The sequence below is a fragment of the Oncorhynchus clarkii genome, chromosome 5 (assembly GCF_045791955.1).
Source record: "Oncorhynchus clarkii lewisi isolate Uvic-CL-2024 chromosome 5, UVic_Ocla_1.0, whole genome shotgun sequence".
NCBI lineage: Eukaryota > Metazoa > Chordata > Actinopteri > Salmoniformes > Salmonidae > Oncorhynchus > Oncorhynchus clarkii.
This window is the reverse complement of record NC_092151.1, coordinates 90,507,083-90,530,742: the sequence shown is the minus strand read 5'-3', so window position 1 is coordinate 90,530,742 and position 23,660 is coordinate 90,507,083. Positions and strand designations below refer to the sequence as shown.

Here is a 23,660-nt window from a genome sequence, read left to right as displayed (position 1 = left end):
ATCTCATATAAAACACATTTTGATTTGTTTAACACTTTTTGTTACTACATGATTCCATGTGTTACTTCATAATTTCGATGTCTTCACTATTATTCTACAATGTAGAAATAAAAACCCTTGAATGAGTAGGTGTCCAAACTTTTGAATGGTACTGTATACATCCTCAACATGTAAAGTGTTGGTTATTTTATTTATTTAACCTTTTAACTAGGCAAGTCAGTTAAGAACAAATTATTTACAAGGATGGCCTACCGGGGAACTATGGATTCATTGCCTTGTTCAGGGGCAGAATGACAGATCAGCTCGGGGATTCGATCCAGCAACTTTTCAGTTACTGGCCCAAAGCTCTAACCACTGGGCTACCTGCCGCCTCCAGTTTGATTAGCTGAAATGAAAAATCTCAGAAATTGTGTGCACAAATTACTTTACATCCCTGTTAATGAGCATTTATCCGTTTCCAAGATAATCCATCCACCTGACAGGTGTGGCATATCAAGAAGCTGATTAAACAGCACGATCATTACAAAGGTTCACCTTGTGCTGGGGACAATAGAAGGCCACTCTAAAATATGCAGTTTTGTCACACAACACAAATGTCTCAAGTTTTGAGGGTGTGTGCAATTGGCATGCTGACTTGCAGGAATGTCGAACAGAGCTGTTGCCAGAGAACGGAATGTGAATTTCTCTACCATAATCTGCCTCAAGTCGTTTTAAGAGAATTTGACAGTACGCCCAGCTGGCCTCACAACCACAGACCACATGTAACCCTGCCAGCCCAGGATCTCCCCATCCAGCTTCTCCACCTTCGGGATCATCCGAGACCAGCCACCCGGACAGCTGATGAAACAGGAGTATCTATGTATGTACTAAAGTCCTTTTGTGGGGGAAAAACCATATTGGCCATTCATTTATCCATAAATTAGAGCCTCATGAATTTATTTGAATTGACTGATTTCCTTATATGAACTGTAACTACGTACAATTGTTGAAATTGTTGCATGTTGCGTTTATATTGTTGTTCAGTATAAGTAGGAAAAGGTGTGCACAGCTGTGGTTATGTAGGGTGAATGTAATTGTGATTTCTAGAGATATTGTAGTGCTTTCTATATGACAGCTGCTTCTGTAATTGTGATTTCTAGAGATATTGTAGTGCTTTCTATATGACAGCTGCTTCTGTAATTGTGATTTCTAGAGATATTGTAGTGCTTTCTATATGACAGCTGCTTCTGTAATTGTGATTTCTAGAGATATTGTAGTGCTTTCTATATGACAGCTGCTTCTGTAATTGTGATTTCTAGAGATATTGTAGTGCTTTCTATATGACAGCTGCTTCTGTAATTGTGATTTCTAGAGATATTGTAGTGCTTTCTATATGACAGCTGCTTCTGTAATTGTGATTTCTAGAGATATTGTAGTGCTTTCTATATGACAGCTGCTTCTGTAATTGTGATTTCTAGAGATATTGTAGTGCTTTCTATATGACAGCTGCTTCTGTAATTGTGATTTCTAGAGATATTGTAGTGCTTTCTATATGACAGCTGCTTCTGTAATTGTGATTTCTAGAGATATTGTAGTGCTTTCTATATGACAGCTGCTTCTGTAATTGTTATTTTGCTGATATTTACAATCCATCTCAAATTGACGTTTAAAACTTCAAAAACTATTATTAATTCATATTTGTCTAGCATACAAATTGAGCCCACATGACGGCAGTAGACTACAAGCTCATGAGGACCAGTGATTGGCCCAGTTGGAATACCAAAGACACTAGGCCAGCCCACTAAAATGCTATGGCACCTGGCCCGGAGAGTCGACCAGGCTACAGCACTACTGCCAAAGACAGTACAGCAGAAGTGTCAAACTCATTTTGTCCCGGGGGCTACATTTGCCGGGGGGCCGCACAGAAAATTGGTTACATTTCCTCGCCGTCAAAATGTGAAAAAAAATGTGTCCTCTCTCTCTCTGTCGTTTTTGGAATTTTCGATTCTTTCTGGCTGTCTTGCTCAGCGCTTCTCAACTGGTGGGTCACGGCCCAAATTTGGGTCTCAGGAGGTTTGAATGGGTTGTTGGTGTCTGAGTAAAAAATTAATAAATTAAATAACAAAAATACTCCAGTCTTTACATAAACGACTTAAACCAGGTCGAAAGTGTGTAAAAAAATGATAATGAACTTGCAAAATGTTAAATAATTGAATCTCTACATTTTTTCTTCTATCACAGTATTTCAAATATAGAGCTATTACCAGTGCTATTTCGGTTGATTTGTGGTCGCAAACCAGTGAGTTTATTAACATTTTTCATCAAGAATATGGGCTAAATGTAATTTTTTATGAAATTAAAAATGAATGATGAAAGAGGAGGGAATGTTGTTCCCGTGTCATTAATATAGCATAAACAAAAATACTTTTCCCGATTTGTATTTTGCCGATTCATTTTGGCGATGCAAATATCGGATCGCAGCTGAGACAACCTGGTTCAATTTGGGTCCCGATGCAAAACCAGTTGAGGACCACTGGTTTATCTTTCATTCAGAGGATAATTAGTGAGCAACTGTAAGTTCATTATCATTACTACACAGTTTAGATTTTGAAGTACATTGAGTTTGTTGACCACCAAAAGTAAATTATTATTATATTTTTTTAAATACTCAAACCAACCGCAGGCCGGATCCGCCCCGGATTCCATTCATTCCTACGGAGGACTGCTTCTACCGGTGGCTTCAAAGCCTTTCACTACTGGCCAATGCATAGCATCAGCAATCAAGGGTTTATACACTGAACAAAAATATAAACACAACATGTAAAATGTTGGTCCCGTGTTTCATTAGCTGGAATAAAAGATCACAGAAATGTTCCATAAGCACAGAATGAATATTTCTCTCAAATTCTGTGCACAAATTTGTTTACGTCCCTGTTAGTGAGCATTTCTCGTTTGCTAAGATAATCCATCCACCTGACAGGTGTGGCATATCAAGAAGCTGATTAAACAGCATGATCATTACACAGGTGCACCTTGTGCTGGGCACATTAAAAAGCCACTAAAATGTGCAGATCTCTCAAGTTTTAAGGGAGCATGCAATTGGCATATTGACTGCAGGAATGTCCACCATAGCTGTTGCCAGAGAATATAATGTTAATTTCTCTACCATAAGCCGCCTCCTATGTCATTTTTAGAAAATGTGGCAGTACGTCCAACCAGCTTCACAGCTGCAGACCACGTCAAACTACGCCAGCCCAGGACCTCCACGGCTTCTTCACCTGACAGATCATCTGAGACCAGCCACCTGGACAGCTGATGAATCTGAGGGTTTGTACAACTAAATAATTTCTGCACCAACTGTCAGAAACCGTCTCAGGGAAGCTCATCTGGGTGCTCCTCGTCCTCACCAGGGTCTTGACCTGACTGCAGTTCAGCATCGTAACCGACTTCAGCGGGCAAATGCTCACCTTCAATGGCCACTGGCACACTGGAGAAGTGTCCTTTTCATGGATGATTCCTGTTTTCAACTGTACCGGGTAGATGGCAGACAGCGTGTATGGCGTCAAGTGGGCGAGTGGTTTGCTGATGTCAACGTTGTGACCAGAGTGCCCCATGGTGGGGTTATGGTATGGTCAGGCATAAGCAACGGACAACGAACACAATTTCATTTTATCAATGGCAATTTGAATGCAGAGAGATTCCGTGATGAGATCCTGAGGCCGATTGTTGTGCCATTCATCTGCTGCCATCACCTCATGTTTCAGCATGATAATGCACGGCCCCATGTCACAAGGATCTGTACACAATTCCTGGAAGCTGAAAATGTCCCAGTTCTTCCATGGCCTGCATACTCACCAGACATGTCACCCATTGAGCATGTTTGGGATGCTCTGGATCGACGTATACAACAGCGTGTTCTAGTTCCTGCCAATATCCAGCAACTTCTCACAGCCATTGAAGAGGAATGGGACAACATTCCACAGGCCACAATCAACAGCCTGATCAACTCTATGTGAAGGAGATGTGTAGCGCTGCATGAGGCAAATGATGGTCACACTAGATCCTGACTGTTTTTCTGATCCATGCCCCATACTTTTTTTAAGGTATTTTTTTTAAAGGTGACCAAAAGATGCATATCTGTATTCCCAGTCACGTGAAACCCTTAGATTCGGGCCTAATTTATTTCAATTGACTGACTTCCTTATATGAAATGTAACACAGTAACATCTTTGAAATTGGTGCATGTGCATTTATATTTTTGTTCAGTGTAGATATCATGTTTGTCCCTCTTGAGCCGCCGTAGCAAAATAGTCTTAATGAATCTAAGATAAATCAAGAAATCTGTAATTAATTTTGATGTTTTTGCAGAGGTCTTAGTCACGCAATTTTACATCGCGCCGAACTACACATGCGCACGCGGTCAAATCAAAGTCACTCCGACGTAAAGTTGTTTTTGACAACAAAAAAAATCCGCGTGTCAGTTTGTCACTTTCACGTGGTTGGAGTGATAACATGTTAAGCTGCTTAATTAAGACACTGGCTAGAAACTAGGGTGTGCCTTATAGGTAAACATATTTTTATATTTACGAAGAAATAATTTTTTTTACACTTCTCTCATTGCCTTCTCAAACCCCAGCCTGGTCTGCCAAGTCTGCTTCGCAAGCGTTCCCGGAAGTCTTGTGACGTTGCGCCTCTGGGTTTTACAGACTGTGCTACTGCTGTTCCACAGCTGCATCCTGTGTGGAGTTGACTGTGACATCCGGGAGAAGAGGAGTGGAAGGAAAAGGGGATTCCCATATCGATCAATGTGATACAATCCTTTTCCAAAACGTCTGGTCTATATCTTAACATTAATAAATGTGAACTCATGGCTGTCAAAGATTGTGTGACACCTTCATATGATGGTATTCCAGTAAAATAAGAACTTCCAGATTTAGGCATAACCATTACAAAGGATCAGAAGTCTAGAAACTTACTAAATTTTAACCCTCTTATTTAAAAACCCCAGAAGAAGCTAAATCAATGGCTACAGAGGGACTTATCTTTAAAAGGTAGAGTCCTAATAACCAAGGCTAAAGGTATCTCTAGACTAACATACGCTGCTCTATCTTTATATCTTGACAGTAAAATAAGCAAGGAGATAGACCAGGTGCTTTTCAACTTTCTGTGGAGAAACTGTACCTATTACATTAGGAAAACTGTTGTGATGAACACTGATGAAAATGGTGGACTGAATTTTATGGACTTTAATACCTTAAATAATACTTTTAAGATAAATTGGATAAAACAATTCCTAAGAAGACCCACTTCAATCTGGAATTTTATTCCTCATCACGTCTTCTCTACTTTTGGTGGCCTTAACTTCATGTTGTTTTGCAATTATAATATTGACAAAGTTCCAGTGAAACTTTCTGTTTTTCATCGGCAGGTTTTCTTGTCATGGTCCTTAATTTATAAACACAATTTTTCTCGACACAGATATTATATATGGAATAATCGGGATATATTGTATAAAAATACTTCTTTGTTTTTAGAATATTGGTCCCGAAATAATATCCTATTGGTGAGCCAACTGGTAAATGCAGAGGGTCTTTTACTCAGTTATAAAGAATTCTGATCACTTTACAAGGTCCTGTAACACCTAAAGATTTTGTAATTGTTTTAGACGCCATTCCCTCAGGTGTTGCTCTGTTATTCAGGAACGTGTTCAAGACCTGACCCTCAGAGCCTACCTTCTATTGACCCTGTTGACTCATCAGTAGGAAAGATGTGTTTCTCTTTTGGTCCATTCAACAACAGAGCGATACGATCCTTGTTTCAGCAGGATGTTGTATCTATCTATACCTTATGTCATGCCTTATTGGAATGGATTTATTGATAATATCTGTTGGAAAAAAGTTTGGATGTTGCCACACACATACCTACTTGTTAACAAAATTAAGGAAGTTGCCTTCAAAATTATTCATAAAAATTATCCTGCCAACCACTATATGAAGAAGTTTAAGGAAAACGTCAACTCAAATTGCTCCTTTTGTAATGACCACCCAGAAACAGTGTTGCATCTTTTTTGGCATTGTATTCATGTAAGAAAACTGTGGCAAGACATCAGTAGATTTATAATTGAACACTTTTATGAAGGTCTTACACTATTGTGGAGAGATGAACTGCTTGGATTCATTACCTACGATAGGAATAAGCTGAAACATTTGTATGTAATTCATTTCATTATGCTTTTGGCAAAATGTCATATTCACAAATGTAAATTTACAAACAAAAAAACACATTTTCTTACCCTACAAAAAGAAAAAATGGAACTATATTTTAAGACAATTAAATACTCTACTAACAAAAAAGCTGTTAGAATAATAAGTGTATGTATTCCCATAAGGTCTTTGTGTAATGTGATATTGTACCCCCTAGCCCCGCCCCCAGCCCCGCCTCCTAGATCGATTGTCCATTGTATATAATCTGTTCCTCATGTACTCTCTGTATCGATATGTTCTTAATAAAATAAAAAAGGGGATGAGGGGGTGGATTTTTACCTTGTCACCTCTGGGATTTGATTCAGCAACCTTTCAGTTACTGGCCCAACACGCTAATCACTAGGCTACCAGGAATAATGAAACATTGATTATTATGTTTGGTGAATCTATGAATTATGTATGACCACTGGAGTCTTGGCCACTTAAAATATATATATTTAGAATATTTTGATATTTATTTAATCACTTTAAAGTCTTGCCAAATAATATTTTGTAGGAGGGGTTAATATGAATGTAAAATAATGTGACATGATTTATATGAATCGGCTCATGAACATACAGACTTTGAAATGAACAAGGGAGAGGTTAAACAGTCTGGCATAAGCTTTCCCCCAAACGTTACAATAACTCTGTTGCTGTGGTCTTAGGTAGTCTCCCTATAGGCTATTCCCTCCATTGCGATACTGCTGCCCAGTTGAAGAGCTTGTGATCTCCATGCAGCACCACAGCAACCATGCGCCATCGGTAAAACACACCTCAGCCTCAGAAGATACCCTTCTGGAGGCATGCAGCCATAGTCATTATACCCTTAATGTAGGCCTCTTTGCCTAGTAGCCAAGTAAAGTGCAGAGCATGCGTGTAGCTCGTCATTCCAACATTTCTGAACATCTAATTCATCCTTCGTTCAGTTCAGTTCAGTCACTTTGTCGTCCATTCAGTCTTTTGTCTTGAGTTGCAATAGGAACTAAATCAAAGACAATTGAACAGTCTCATCCATACGTTTATTGAAATCCATGCGTGTAATTCAAAATTATATAAATTATCCAAAGTTCTTTAGCCTATCACTTTAATAATTAAATGTTTAATTTAGGCCTATCCACATAAAAAAAAAATAGGCCTTCAACATAGGCATTGCAATTTAGGCTATAATTTTGGGTGCTGGTGTCTTGTGGAATAATTGTGTACCTTTATTTGTGTTTTATAACTGTTTTTTATTTATGAAGCTCCCTTTAAAAAGAAACCCTAGCTCACAGGCCGCTAAATATATCAGAGAGAACAGTTTATGACTAGGGTGGCTGGAGTCTTTGACCATTTTTATGGGCCTTCCTCTGACACTGCCTAGTATAGAGGTACTGAGGATGGCAGGAAGCTTGGCCCCTCTGTAGTGCCTTGCGGTCGGAGGCCGAGCAGTTGCCATACCAGGCAGTGATGCAACCACTGAGGACCCATGCCAAATCTTTTCAGTCTTCTGATGGGGAATAGGTTTTGTCGTGCCCTCTTCACAACCGTCTTGGTGTGCTTGGACCATGTTAGTTTGTTGGTGATGTGGACACCAAGGAACTTGAAGCTCTCAACCTGCTCCACTACAGCCCGCGTCGATGAGAATGGGGGTGTGCTCGGTCCTCCTTTTCCTGTAGTACACAATCATCTCCTTTGTCTTGATCACGTTGAGGGAGAGATTGTTGCCCTTGCACCACATACGGCCTACAGTCTGTGCTCCCAAATACTGGAGAAAGTGTGATTCATTAGGTTACATGATCACCACAATAGCCCCACGTGACTGTAAAAACAAATTATGCAATTATATGGCTATTAAATAACACACAACAGCATGGCATATTTAGCTGGCGAAATAGGCCTAGCCTAAACAATATTTAATTTTTATTTTGCAGCTCAGGCGGTTATTCTAGACAAGGCTCTACTGTGTCTTTATCATTCTCACACAAGTCATTTGCTAAAGGCCCAAGCCTATACTACGTCATCTACTGGTATCACGCCATTATTGAATGCAGTTCTAAAACAAGCTCTAGACTTTTATTTTTTTAAATAAAACCAGAAGCTGCAAAGCAACTCTAAAGTCTGGGCTAGAGTTGCTAAATTGTCTAGCTACGTTCAGGTTCATGTCCTTTACTGATGACACATTACTGACAAAAGCTTGTACTCATAAAAAAATTATTAAACCGAGTAAAGGGAGACAAAGTTTAAAAAAATGTATCTGGTAAATGTTCATTCATAGTCATTCACCCATCTGTTCAGAATTATGTTTATTACAGTTCCTCGGTGCTGTTGACTGCACAATGGAGGAATTGTTAATTCCAGTGGTTCTTTAAAAATATCTATAAATGCTATGCACTGCAAGAGTGTGGTACAGTACAACTAATAGAAAGTTATAGACAAAACATGTAGAAGTGGAGTGTAGACATGTACGCAGTGGTGTAAAGTACTTAAGTGGGCCTTCCTTTTTTACTTAAGTATTTTTTTTTTTAGGTATCTGTACTTTACTTTATTTATATTTTTGACAACTTTTACTTCATTACAGACAATAATGTACTTTTTACTCCATACATTATTCCTGAAACCCAAAAGTACTTGTTACATTTAGAACGCTTAAAGGGGTGGGAAATTCCAGTCCTCGAGGGCCTGATTGGTGTCACAGTTTTGACCCAGTCCCAGCTATCACCTAATCATGACCTTCAGTTTAGAATGCAATTTGATTAACCCGCTGTGTTTGCTAGTGTAACAGTATTATTTAGTCCGTCCCCTCGCCCCTACCTGGGCTCGAACCCCTCTGCACACATAGACAGCTGACACCCGCGAAGCATCGTTACTCATCGCTCCTCAAAAGCCGCGGCCCTTGCAGAACAAGGGGAACAACTACTTCAAGGTCTCAGAGCGAGTGTCGTAACCGATCGAAACGCTATTAGCGCTCACCACCGCTAACTGGCTAGCCATTTCACATCGGTTACACTAGGGATGGAGAAAAAGTGTGACAACAATAATTCACACACTTATCAAGAGAACATCCATGGTCATCCCTATTGCCTCTGATCTGGCAGATTCACTAAACAGAGAACATCCCTGGTCATCCCTACTGCCTCTGATCTGGCAGATTCCCTAAACACAAATGCTTTGTTTGTAAATTATGTCTGAGTGTTGGAGTGTGCCCCTGGCTCCCCATAATAAATAAAATAAAAACAATAAAATGATGCTGTCTGGTTTACTTAATATAAGGAATTTGAAATGATTTATACTTTTACTTAAAATACTTAAGTATATTATAGCAATTACATGTACTTTTGATACTTAAGTATATTTAAAACCAAATACTTTTAGACTTTTACTCAAGTAGTATTTTACTGGGTGACTTTCACTTTTACTTGAGTGCTTTTCTATTAAGGTATCTTTGCTTTTACTCAAGTATGACACGTAGCCTACTTGAAAGCGATGTTTTCTTCAGCCTCCAGACATCACAAGGTTGGAATGCCAAGGTTGTTATCACTGTTTAAAAACTCAAAAATGTGAAGCCCCTCAAGTGCCTGGTGATAGTGTGGCCTATTGTGATGAATACCAGACAGAATAGTGATCATTTCAACAACTTCATTTCAACACCCATGTCATTACAATGTCCTGCCTCGAGGTTAGAGTGTTGGGCCAGTAACCGAATGGTTGCCGGTCTAAATGCCAGAGTTTAAGAGGTGGAAAAAAATGTAAATCTGTTGCTGTGCCCTTGAGCAAGGCATTTAACGTGTCAATGGTGGCCCTGGCCGTGACACCCCTGTGGGTGTCTTAGGGGGAGTTGGGATATGCAAGAAATACATTTACATTAAACACGTGTAACAGGACAAATATAAGCAGGCCAGTGCGGCAGGAATCCGGAACCTTTTTTCTGCTGCAACTTTGTTTCTTTCGAATTGTATGGGCTGTAGAATTTTGATCCTGGTGGTCATGTGATTTTGATCAGCCTAGTTAGCTAACTGATAAAAGTCAACATTTCATTCTGTAGTAGGTACATTTTGTCGACTTTGCACAATAAGAGTTAGACTATAACTTATAATAATGCTGTTGGTGTTATCTGACGAACATAAGGAGCACCTGGGGTTTCTGCCAGAGGTGGACTCTGCGGGTAAATATGACTGTTAGCATGACAGCTAGCTAATGTTACCAGCTGTCATTACACTAACTAAATCAACGCTAGATTCATTGTGTTTTAAAGTTATTAAACCAGCGAAAACAGTGCAACATAGATTCATGTCCTGTCTGTTATCAAGATGTTATTCTAGCTAACGTTCGCTACTTCCGTCTGCCTATAACGTTACTGTCCAGAAACAACCTAGCTACCGATACCCCTTGAGTGGATCTGAAATGACTAATGGGTATAACAATATGTCAAATGCCACTAGACTATCAGAGATCAAGGGAGTGCTCATATATAACCCTAGGCGGGATAGGTGCTATGTCCTTACATGTTCTGTTTTTAAAGGCGAATTGGCTGTGGCAGCCAAAATACACAATCTAAACGTGAATCGATACTCAATTGCGGTACGGTTATAGAAACATAGTTCCCTTTACTTTCATATCATATTTAAAAAAAAGTTTGTGGCGTCGGTCTTACGTTTATACACGGACACCGGTGTTCGGAGACGTAGATTCGCACCGGTCGTCCACTCGGTCTGTAATATGTCCGTGGGAGCCCAAATCCTATAAAAGTTGTGTAGTAATTTTAACCTTTTCATTTTTGAAAATTATTTATCGCTGATATGGAATATACGTTCCTTAGGTTTCCAAAACAGTACCACAAGCGATGCGTATTAATATTTAGAGCAAGCTGGTCCGATAAGATACTTTAGTCAATAGACGCTATCAATGGGCGCTAACATAATTAACGTCTATGAATAGGGTAACAACTGAGTAACGTTAGGCTCTTTTATTCCGTTATTGGGCTAGCCAGGGCAGCCGCCAGTGGGCTTTATGGCCCTACTAGCTGCTGTCCAGCCTAGTGGTAGGCTAATGGTTATCTGGACCGGAGTCACAGGATCATTGCCACAAGTTTGAGGGGTAATATTTCTTGTTTTTCCTTATCAGTGGTTGGTGAATTTGGACGAATAGCGGTTGAGTTCCTGCGAAAGGGAACAAACCCTAAGATCTATGAGGGGGCTGCCAGTAAGTATCAGTTTCCAAGCTTGCATGATTCTTCCTACAAAACATTTTCTCTGTGTAAAGCTGTCATTCCATTTCTTTGTTCAACATGTTTTACATGGTAGACTTGTAGCTAACTAGTTTCCCCTCCTCACTGTGTCCTTCAGGGAAGCTGAGTGTTGACGCAGAGACCGTACAGCATGGTGTGGAGGGACTCATGTACCTGCTCACCGAGAGCTCCAAACTCATGGTGAGTGGGTACCTAGAGCCTGCCCTATACCCTTCCTACACCTAACACACTGAGGGGTGAGAAGTTAGACAGAGGAGTGTGCTAGTCTCTAACTAGCACACTTACATTGAGGCAGCTCTCGGAAGAGTTCAGAATGAACTGCCATGTTAAGCCTGTTCTCTGCCTTGTGTATGTGTTGCAGATCTCTGAGGTGGACTTTCAGGACTCAGTGCTGGTGCTGGGCTTCACCGAAGAGCTGAACCACCTGCTGCAGCAGCTCTACCTGGAAAACAGGAAGGAGATCCGACACATCCTGGGTGAACTCACCCCCTCACTGCCACACTACCACAACCTGGAGTGGAGGCTGGACGTGCAGGTACTCTGTTGTCCGTTTGTTTTCTCTGTCTGCACGTCTCTCTGTTGGTGTGTCTGCTTTTTTGTGCGTGCAGGGTTGCTAAGTCTGCGGTTTCCCTGACAAATTGGGATACTTTGACAACGATGTCGCGGGTGAAAATGTATTGGTTGTGGGTTTTTGGCCTATTTCTAAGTTGTGCCGGTCAATCACAATTGCTGATCATTTGTTAAAATGCATTAGAATGACGGTAACAGTCAGTCCGATTAGGCTGCCGGGGGGAAAAATACAATGTCTGTTGTTGACAAGCATATTCAGTTCATATCCATGTTATTAATATTTAATTCAGTGAGTATGACCCCATCCTCAGCAGCCTATTTCAGCAGGCTATTGGGAAACACGTAACTCAAATTCGCCTCGCTATTCATGTTACGGGGAGCCTTTGTGAATAACATTGAGGCTTAAACGGTGACGGAGTTCATCAGGAATTGTATAGGGGATGTTGTTCCCACTGGGACTATTAAAACCTACCCAAACCAGAAACCGTGAATAAATGGCAGTATTCACGCAAAACTGAAAACGTGAACCACCGCATTTAACCATGGCAAGGTGACTGGGAATATGGTTGAATGCAAACAGTGTAGTCTTGAAGCAAGTGGGGACAGCATACTGGAATAGGGAGAGATTGAATATGTCCATAAACATACCAGCCAGCTGGTCTGCGCATGCTCTGAGGACGCGGCTGGGGATGCCGTCTGGGCTGGTACCTTGCGAGGGTTAACACCCTTAAATGTATATGGCAGGGTCTACAGACAATCACGGACTACAAAAGGAAAACCAGCCACATCGCGGACACCGACATCTTGCTTCCGGACAAGCTAAACACCTTCTTCGCCCGCTTTGAGGATAACACAGTGGCACCGACGCGGCCCGCTAAGAACTGTGGGCTCCTTCTCTGTGGCCGACGTGAGTAAGACAGTTAAACGTGTTAAACCTCGCAAGGCTGCCGGCCCAGACGACATCCCTAGCCGCGTCCTCAGAGCATGCGCAGACCAGCTGGCTGGAGTGTTTACAGACATATTCAATCAACCCTTATCTTAGTCTGCTGAGCCTACATGCTTCAAGATGGCTACCATTGTTCCTGTACCCGAGAAAGCAACGGTAACTGAACTAAATGACTATCGCCCCGTAGCACTCACTTCTGTCATCATGAAGTGCTTTGAGACTAGTCAAAGATCATATCACCTCCACCTTACCTGACGCCCTAGACCCACTCCAATTTGCTTATCGCCCCATAGGGCAATCATCAGCACATTTCCCTATCCCATCTGGACAAGAGGAATACCTATTTAAGAATGTTGTTCATTGACTATAGCTCCGCCTTCACCATAGTAGCCTCCAAGCTCATCATTAAGCTTGAGGCCCTGAGTCTGAACCCTGCCCTGTGCAACTGGTCCTGGACTTCCTGATGGGCCGCCCCCAGGTGGTGAAGGTAGGAAACAACACCCCCACTTCGCTGATCCTCAACAATGGGGCCTCACAAGGATGTGTGCTCAGCCCTCTCTTGTACTCCCTGTTCACCCATGACTGCGTGGCCAGACACTCCTCCAACTCAATCATCTAGTTTCCAGACGACACAACAGTAGTAGGCTTGTTTACCAACAATGACGAGACCGCCTTCAGGGAGGAGGTGAAGGCTCTGGGAGTGTGGTGCCAGGAAAATAGCATCTCAATCAATGTCAACAAAACAAAGGAGATGATTGTGGACTTTAGGAAACAGCAGAGGGATCACCCCCCCCCCCCCATCCACATTGATGGGACTGCAGTGGAGAAGGTGGAAAGTTTTTTAAGTTTCCCGGCGTACACATCACTGACAATCTGAAATGGTCCATCCACACAGACAGTGTGGTGAAATTTGCCTTGGCCCCTCAAACTTTTACAGATGCACAATTGAGAGCATCCTGTCGGGCTGTACCACCGCCTGGTACGGCAACTGCACCGCCCGCAACCGCACGGTTCTCCAGAGGGTGGTATGGTCATCCCAACGCATCACCGGGGGGGGGCACACTACCGGCCCTCCTGGACACCTACAGCACCCGATGTCACAGGAAGGCCAAAAAGATCATCAAGGATGTCAACCCTCGAGCCACGGCCTGTTCACCATCTAAAAGGCGAGGTCAGTACAGGTGCATCAAAGCTGGGACTGAGACTGAAAAACAGCTTCTCTATCTCAAGGCCATCGGACTGTTAAATAGCCATCATTAACCGGCTACCACCCGGTTACTCAACCCTGCACCTTAGAGGCTGCTGCCATATATATATATATATATATATATAGTACCAGTATATAGTATATATATATATAGTACCAGTCAAAAGTTGACACACCTACTCATTCCAGGGTTTTTCTTTATTTTTACTATTTTTCTACATTGTAGAATAATAGTGAAGACATCAAAACTATGAAATAACACATGGAATCATGTAGTAACCAAAAAAGTGTTAAACGAATCAAAATATATTTTAGAGTCTTTAAAGTAGCCACCCTTTGCCTTGATGACAGCTTTGCACACTCTTTGCTCGTTCCTAATATTTATATTTCTTAATTCCATTCTTTTACTTTCAGATTTGTGTATTGTTGTGAATTGTTAGATACTACTGTACTGTTGGAGCTAGAGAACACAAGCATTTCACTACACCCCCAATAACATCTGCTAAATATGTGTATGCAATCCAATTTTGATTTGATAAATGATTCTGTCAATTTGAACTAAGCAAGCTGCTAAATCGTTCAGCCTACGTCTTGCCTAGGCTACTGTAGGCGATCTGAAATTAGATGTAGTCCTATCAGGGGCTATAGTCAGCCTGCATCTCGTTTAGCAAACCATGGCAAAGGTGAATTACTATCATAAACCTAGATTTTAGTGTGTAGCCTATCCCTATTGAAACGACAAGTCATTCTCGTAGAAAGGCCATTTTATACATTTCTTTAATTAATTATTTTTTGTCTTAACATCCGGCACAATTGCCAGAAAATAGTTTTAACATTTGTTTTTTTTTTGAAGTTCGTTCAAGTGTTTCTTGTGCAAAAGGTTTCGAGGTTCCTCTGTCCAACTCACTCCAATCTCCTGTTGGATTTATCTGTAGTTATGCACATGTGCAAAAGGGATTTATTTACAATTATAAACTGGGCTCGAGCCCGGAATGCTGATTGGCTGAAAGCTGTGTTCAATAAGACTATATACCAAGACTATATACCATGTGTATGACATGTTTTTTTTACTGTTCTAATTACGTTGGTAACCAGTTTTTAATTGCAATAAGGCACCTTGGGGGTTAGTGATATATGGCCAATATACCACGGCTAAGGGATGTATTCTTGTGACATATTCAAATTTCTTTATTAGGTCACCTCCTAGCTCGCAATACGTTTTTGATGAAAACCAAATGTTGCTTCTAACGTCATTACAAGTTACGTCGATATTCCTGCCTGATAACGTCATGGAAAAAGAGTTTATTGAATAAATGCTGCAATTTTTTGGGGGGAGAGGGGCTAGTTAGACCTGTGTGTGAGTGCAGTCTTTCTGTGTTTGTCTCTCTTTGATGGTACATCAATTCAGTTTGTAAAAAAAAAAAGTCCCTCTCCCATCTTTCTCCTCTAGCTGGCTAGTCGTGCCCTCCGGCACCAGGTTAAGCCTACAGTGACTATGAAGCTGCACCTGGAGGGGAGTGGAGGTGATAAGAGCGCTAAGGTACTACAGACTGACCCTGCCACCCTGATGCACCTCATCCAGGAGCTGGAGAAAGCCCTAGCTGAGCTCAAGACCACCCATTGCCGCAGGATCCTACGCAACATCAAATAGGGACCTCCGACTGACACAACTATTGTCCGTTATTGAACTGGGACATCACTGATCTGGACGCGTGCAACATCAAATCCTTTGAACACGGATTCCTGTGCAACATCAAATCCTTTGGACACGGATTCCTGTGCAACATCAAATCCTTTGGACAAGGATTCCTGTGCAACACCAAACAGGGTTCTATTCCTTGACCCCGGAACCCTATGTAAGAGCAAATAGGGTCCCCCCTGACATGAAATTATTTCTCAACTTTGAATTGAGCTCTGCCAGCAGAGGGCGCTACAGCTTACCCTGCATCAGGAATAGCAGGGATAGGAGATGGGCCACTATCACATAGGATAAAACTTTGTTGCCTGAAGTGCTTATGTCTCCTTTTACTTTCTGTTTGGATCAAGACCCATAGCCACAGAGTGTCTTGGAGTAGGAGGGCTTATCTAGGATCAGTTTAGCCTTTTAGATCATAATGAATCAGATTTATATGGACAGATCCTAGATCAGCTCTCACCTACTCTGAGACGCTTTGTGGACACAGGCCCTGGGAGAGCTGATCAGGAAAAGTGAAATAAAAAGAAGCCACCTGGGGTATGCTATCACCTGTGCAGTTTTATTCCGATCAGGGAGGGAGATGAGGCCACACTAAGGTGTTGAGATGTAGACATGTAAAGGCATTGCAATTCTAATTCACTTAGCTAATGGCAATCACAATAACCAGATCAGAATTAGGTGGGAGGTTATTTTGGGCATTTCTAATGTGGTATGTTGAGGTTACTGATGGATATTTTCTAACCTTGTGGAAACACAGCACTTGGCAAAAGCCCTCAGTTGTAATCACGCAGTGCTTTTGCATTCTATTTCTTTGATCATTGAATTTGTTCACCTTCACATGTAAAAGTGTTAATTGTATTTTATATCACGTTTTTTGTGCTAACATTTTTTGGGGGGGGATAGCCTTGATTCTTTTCACGGACCAATTGACCCTTTGCTAAGCCCTGCCCCAGAATGTTGGACAACCAATCGCATCACTCAAATGGATAGCAACTGTCGTCATGTCCGACTCGGACAAGCTCCTGTTTAAATCACATGAAATCCAGTGAGGACTGGAAAAAAAAAACAGTTTTCTTTAAAAACAACATTTTGCCTAAATGGCTAAATAACTGAACAGTGCAGCAGGAGTACTTGATACTGTGATTCCTGAAATACAGAGCCTGTTGATTGAGTATTTTTCAAATCTGAAATTATACTAATAACATTGTTTGCTAGTTCAGCTGGGTAGCAAGCTCTGTCTCATTGGTCACCAAAATGTAGCTAACGCTAGCTAGCTAGCCACTAAATATAACTTGTTTTCTCAATGTATGTTAGCTAAGTTAACAATGTTATGAATACAACTCCTATCTGGTATCGACACCAGGATATGATTTGAAAGCGCTAGTTGGCTCCAAAGGGGGTTATAGTTTTGACTGCATGCTGACAGTAAATTCAAAGCCTTTCAGTGGCTAGCTGCACCACCTAGCATAATTTGATCAGGTTCTCAGGAAACAATTGTAATGACAGTCCCACTACAACATACCCAAGAGTTTCCTGATTAGCAAATGTTTATTTTCATTATGTATTAGAAAACACAGTTTGAGATCATTGTGAGGGGATGTCGTCAGTGGTTGAATGGGGAATTGGACAGCACTGGAAAATGTTTTCCGATGTTGCAACAGTAACCAAGGAGGGGGCGGGCATAGAGAAGGGTCATGGAGGACGGTGAGAGAACACTGCACTGTATAATGTAGAGGATTCAGAATGTGTTGCTGTTATACATCAAGCGTTCATTTTTTTGTTTTACTTCTGCATGTCTGACTAATGTATTCTTCTAGGATTTCTGATGATTTTTGAGTGGCTGAATGTTACTTTGAATTTTATAAAGCAAAGAAGTTAAAATGTTTACCTGCGACTCTTTCTTGAGCAACAGAGAACAGTATTTGGATATTGCCCTCATTTCATTTTTTTAAAGACTGATGAAGTCAGGTTTTTGTGAGTACATTTTTTGTGAACACATGCCTGTTCATTGGTTTATAATAGTATTACTTCTCAAATAGGGAATGATTACACATAAATACCTCCATCAGCAAACTACTAAACAAAACAGCTACTTAGGCCAATCAACTCAACTTTGCTCCTGTTTTTATTTTGATGTATGTTATCGGTAAACCACCACTAACAGCAAAACGAAAGCAGAGATTTGACTGAGACCTAATTCAACTCCTATGGCAGTCTTAAGACACAGTAGGCTGGAGAATATAGTAGCTGGAAATGAACCTTTGCGGGGGTTGCCCGGTCCTATTCCTAATTACAGTACCTATCCCTCCTATGAAGTTCATACTGAATGGAATTCTAGCTAGGGGAGAAATAGAACCGGGCCAATATGGTGGCTGGAAAGTTACTGTAACTGTCTTGGCTCCAGACCATATCAGATAGAATTTGCCTCTAGGCACTGATCTCGGATCAGCTTACCCTCCCTTGCAATGTAGGGGAAAAATTTAATTTGGCCTATATTACCCATAGAAATGCATCGAATAAGACATTCAGAAATGTGGTAAAAAAAATAAGGAATAAAGGTTTTGAAGTGTCTGTCCTACATCTAGGAGATATAAGAAAGCATTTATATTTAACTAGGGAAGACCGTTAAGAACAAATTCTTATTTACAATGACGGCCTAAGAACAGTGGGTTAACTACCTTGTTCAGGGGCAGAACGACAGATTTTTACCTTGTCAGCTCTGGGATTTGATCTAGCAACCTTTTGGTTACTGGCCCAACACTCTAACCACTACAGACACCTGCCCTGAAATTATACAGTACCATTCAACAGTTTGGACACACCTACTCATTCAAGGGTTTTTCTTTATTTTTGCTATTTTCTACATTGTAGAATAATAGGGAAGATATAAAAACTATGAAATAACACATATGGAATCACGTAGTAACCAAAACAGTGTTAAACAAATCTAAATATTGTATTCCTCAAAGTAGCCACCCTTTGCCTTGATGACAGCTTTGCACACTCTTGGCATTCTCTCAACCAGCTTCACCTGGAATGCTTTTCCAACAGTCTTGAAGGAGTTCCCACATATGCTGAGCACTTGTCTGCTTTTCCTTCACACTGCAGTCTCAACTCATCCCAACTCATCCCGAACCATCTCAATTTGAGTTTAGGTTGGGTGATTGTGCAGGCCAGGTCATATGATGCAGCACTCCACCTCCTCCTTGGTCAATTAGCCCTTGCACAGCCTGGAGGTGTTAGGGTTGTTGTCCTGTTGGAAGGTGAACATTCTCCCCAGTCTGAGGTCTTGAGCACTCTGGAGCAGGTTTTCATCAAAGATCTCTCTGTACTTTGCTCTCCCAGTCCGTGCCACTGAAAAACATCCCCACAGCATGATGCAGCCACCACCATGCTTCGCCGTATGGATGGTACCAGGTTTCCTCTAGACGTGACACTTGGCATTCAGGCTAAAAAGTTTAATCTTGGTTTCATCAGACCAGAGAATCTTGCTGCTCATGGTCTCAGTTTTGTCAAACTCCATGAGGGCTGTCATGTGTCTTTTACTAAGGAGTGACTTCCACCTGGCCACTACCATGAAGGCCATCGGGTCAGGCCATCGGGTCAGAGTGATCATTGGGTTCTTGGTCACCCCCCGTTTGGCCCGAGCGGCCAGCCCTAGGAAGAGTCTTGGTGGTTCCAAACTTATTTAATTTAAGAATGAGGGTGTTCTTGGGGACCTTCAAAGCTGCAGAAATGTTTTGGTACCCTTCCCCTAGATCTGTGCCTTGACACAATCCTGTCTCGGAGCTCTATGGACAATTCCTTCGACCTCATAGCTTGGTTTTTGACATGCACTGTCAACTGTGGGACCTTATATAGACAGGTGTGTGCCTTTCCAAATCATGTCCAATGAATTGAATTTATGACAGGTGGACTCTAGTCAAGTTGTAGAAACATCAAGGATGGTCCATGGAAACAGGATGCACCTGAGATCAATTTCGACTCTCATAGCAAAGGGTCTGAATAATTACGCAAAAAAGGTATTGCTGTTTTTCTTTAAATTTCCAATAAATTTGATAACATTTTAAAATCAATACTGTTTTCGCTTTGTCATTGTGTGGTATTGTGTTTAGATTTAGGAAAACGTTTATTTAATCCATTTTAGAATAAGGCTGAAACATAAAAATGTGGAAAAATTCCAAGGGGTCTGAATACTTTCTGAATGCCCTGCATGCCGTATTCCACACGACTGGGAAGAATATGAGGTCAAATCACGACGTCAGTGATCTTCAGGTCGGAAAGTCACAGCTCTAGAAAGAGGCTCTGTTTCGGATGACTGTTCAAACCAATTTTGTTTTTCTCCCAGTCTGAGCAATTTTTTCCCCGTGTTTCCAGTTGTTTTGAACGCTCGGAAGTCGGCGAGTTCCGAGCTCCCAGTTGTTCAATAACACAGGTGCTTCCTGTGTAATCACGTCAACTTACTGCACTTCCTGGAACCATCTTCACAGTTCAGACCCTATTTGAGGCTGAATACTAAAATCAAGTTATTGTATCATTAAAAGACAACTGATGTGTATAAGAACATATTTAGATCAGTTGAATGTAGTCATTCAGAAAGGATTTATAAATAACATATTACATACCAGTACAATGTAACAATAATACAATGACATGCTTGTAATCAACTTATGATCATTATTAATCTAGAAGATGATGAAAGATCATAACATTTTTGCAGGCATGTACAGACATAACACAAACAACTTAAACATACCACCAGCAAGACTAAAATTCCTATTGTCAAATATCAGATTTTTTATTTATTTATTTTTTACCTTTATTGAACTAGGCAAGTCAGTTAATTGTTTTATTTTTGTTATTTTTTATTTCACCTTTATTTAACCAGGTAGGCTAGTTGAGAACAAGTTCTCATTTACAACTGCGGCCTGGCCAAGATAAAGCATAGCAGTGTGAACAGACAACACAGAGTTACACATGGAGTAAACAATTAACAAGTCAATAACACAGTAGAAAAAAAAAAAAGAACAAATTCTTATTTACAATGACGGCCTACACCGGTCAACGCTGGGCCAATTGTGCGCTGCCCTATGGGACTCCCAATCACGGCCGGTTGTGATACAGCCTGGATTCAAACCAGGGTGTCTGTAGTGACACATCTAGCACTGAGATGCAGTGCCTTAGACTGCTGCGCCACTTGGGAGCCCCCGAGTAAGTAAGCCCTGACTGTATCCCATAGATCTACCTCTTAACCCCCAGACTATTGAGGGGGCTGCTGTAGAGTTCAGGGGTCAGGATAGACCCAGTGACAGGTGTGTTTCTCAGGGTACGGGTTGGGTGGAGGTGTGTGTATGGAGGGTCAAGGGGTTCTGTGTCAGATATCTGCTGAACTTCTGGCAAAGTCAACTGTTCTCAGAGACAGATGCACATCGCCAGAGAGCTTACCTCAGCGACAGTCAGAGCCGTGTGTGTGTGTGAATCAGAATCGCAGGCACAGCTAAAAAAAATGAGAATGAGTACTGTGGGAGTGAATTCATCCTAATCCTTTAAAGATACTGTCCAGTGTTTCCAGATTTTTTATAAAATATGACCTATAATAATGCTTGTAATTACTACTTTTTGGCAGGAACAGTATGTTACAAGCAGCTTTTCTGTGTTGCAATGGTGTGGGCGTATTACTGGTCATAAAAACTATTCACACGAGTTGACCGCTGTTGATTGTCCAGTTCAGTCAATGAGGCAGGATGAAATCAATCTCTATGAGAAAATAGCACACATTTGTCTAAACTGTCTTGAGATACAAGTTTGAGATGGGATTTTTAAAGTTAATTTTTATTAAATGATTTATTTATGCTTTGGAAACAAATATAAGACGAGTCAACGACATTATTTGGGTATGAGTTAACAGAATATGAACTTTAATGAGAGACTGACTCTTACATAATAATTCTAATTCTTTATTTACCTTCAGTTCAAATGATGTCTCCACTATGGATGTAGTCGATGTTATGGGGTTGAATATGATCCCTGTTCACTGACTGCCCCGCCATCTGATCGGGGCTTTTCCTGGCACGCTAGACAGCTTGGGGTTTGGGCTTTGGTTGGGCATGCAGTGTTACATCAGGATGACTGGTGGCTTGTGGCTGTATTATAATTTTTTTTATTTGACCTTTATTTAACTAGGCAAGTCAGTTAATAACACATTCTTATTTTCAATGATGGCCTAGGTACAGTGGGTTAACTGCCTTGTTCAGGGGCAGAATGACAGATGACCCTGTCAGCTCAGGGATTCAATCTTGCAACCTTTCAGTTACTAGTCCAATGCTCTAACCACTAGGCTACCTGCCGCCCTAAGTACAGTGAGTGCTGTGGCTATAAAAATATACATTTGATTTATTTTGTGGGACACATCAACATTCTGCACCCTATAGTCAACCATACATAGCCTACCTCTCAACCAAAAAGCTTCCAATCCAGAGAAAATCATTGACTTTTTGGTCTCAGAAGATTCTACTGTACTGTTGAGGATTCTACTGTACTGTTGAGGAGTCTACTGTACTGTTGAGGAGTCTACTGTACTGTTGAGAAGATTCTACTGTACTCTTGAGGAGTCTACTGTACTTTTGAGAATATTCTACTGTACTGTTGAGGAGTCTACTGTACTGTTGAGGAGTCTACTGTACTGTTGAGAAGATTCTACTGTACTCTTGAGGAGTCTACTGTACTTTTGAGAAGATTCTACTGTACTGTTGAGGAGTCTACTGTACTTTTGAGAAGATTCTACTGTACTGTTGAGGAGTCTACTGTACTTTTGAGAAGATTCTACTGTACTGTTGAGGATTCTACTGTACTTTTGAGAAGATTCTACTGTATTCTTGTAGGTGCACTACTTCTATGACATGATGGGGTTGGTGGTCTGAGGCCGGAAACGGACCAGTGAACCCAGACCAGACCCCCCCCCCCCCCCCCCCCCCCCCCCCCCAAGGCCCCAGACTGAGGAGTCCATGGCTGCTTGGTAGGTACATTGTTGAGGACAGAGTAATTGTCCATCAAAAGGATTGGTTTACAGGGTGGCACACGCCATCTCTTAGCATTTGACATTACAAAGGACAGCTGCACCCTCTGTGGAGTACAAGGGCTTCTGGTTACTTTTATCGTGGCCCGTGTTACTGTTTCACACAGTGGTTAAAAGCCCGAAGGGCCACCGACTGGGAAACACATAGGAATCTATTCTAAAAAGTAAACAAACAAAACTGTTATCCATTTATCATCGTTATGAACATGGAGCTTAATTTAGCCCACCAAACAGAGATTTAACCTGCTGCTTTCCAATACCCTAATGCTGAACTTTTTTATCAATTGAGCCAAAGGCATATTTGCCCTGTACCACATTAGTGGGTATTTTTTATTTAAAAAAAAACACATTTGATAAAATTCAACTAGATAACTTTTGGGGGGGATAAAAATGAACCTAGATAAATAAAAAACGTGTTGATAAAATTCACCATGAGTGCAATGTGTTGACATTGTAATGAAACGACTGCAAGCACAATGTATTTGTCATTTGATCAAATACAGGCCCCTCGCCACACCATAGACTGGACCACTAAAGAATAGGTGGGATTGAAAATTCACAAAGAGAACAAGTAGTGTATCTGACTGGCGTGGGAGGGTTTATCAGTCATGCTACTATATATGGGCAAATTAATGAGAAACCTACTTCGAAGAAATCACTGCATAGTGTATGTATACTCGGGCAAAATCACAGAGAAACATTTATTTCAGTCAAAGTA

General features: G+C 41.2%; 1 protein-coding gene across 1 annotated transcript; it reads left to right on the top strand.

The window, feature by feature from the left end:
• Positions 1–10,080: 10,080 nt before the first annotated feature.
• LOC139409550 (COMM domain containing 2) lies at positions 10,081–17,754 on the top strand. The gene is made up of 5 exons (XM_071154861.1): positions 10,081–10,365; positions 11,325–11,402; positions 11,546–11,628; positions 11,810–11,983; positions 15,622–17,754. The coding sequence occupies exons 1-5, from the start codon at positions 10,299–10,301 to the stop codon at positions 15,820–15,822; spliced, it is 603 nt and encodes a 200-aa protein (XP_071010962.1). The 5' UTR covers positions 10,081–10,298; the 3' UTR covers positions 15,823–17,754.
• The last annotated feature ends 5,906 nt before the right edge of the window (positions 17,755–23,660 follow it).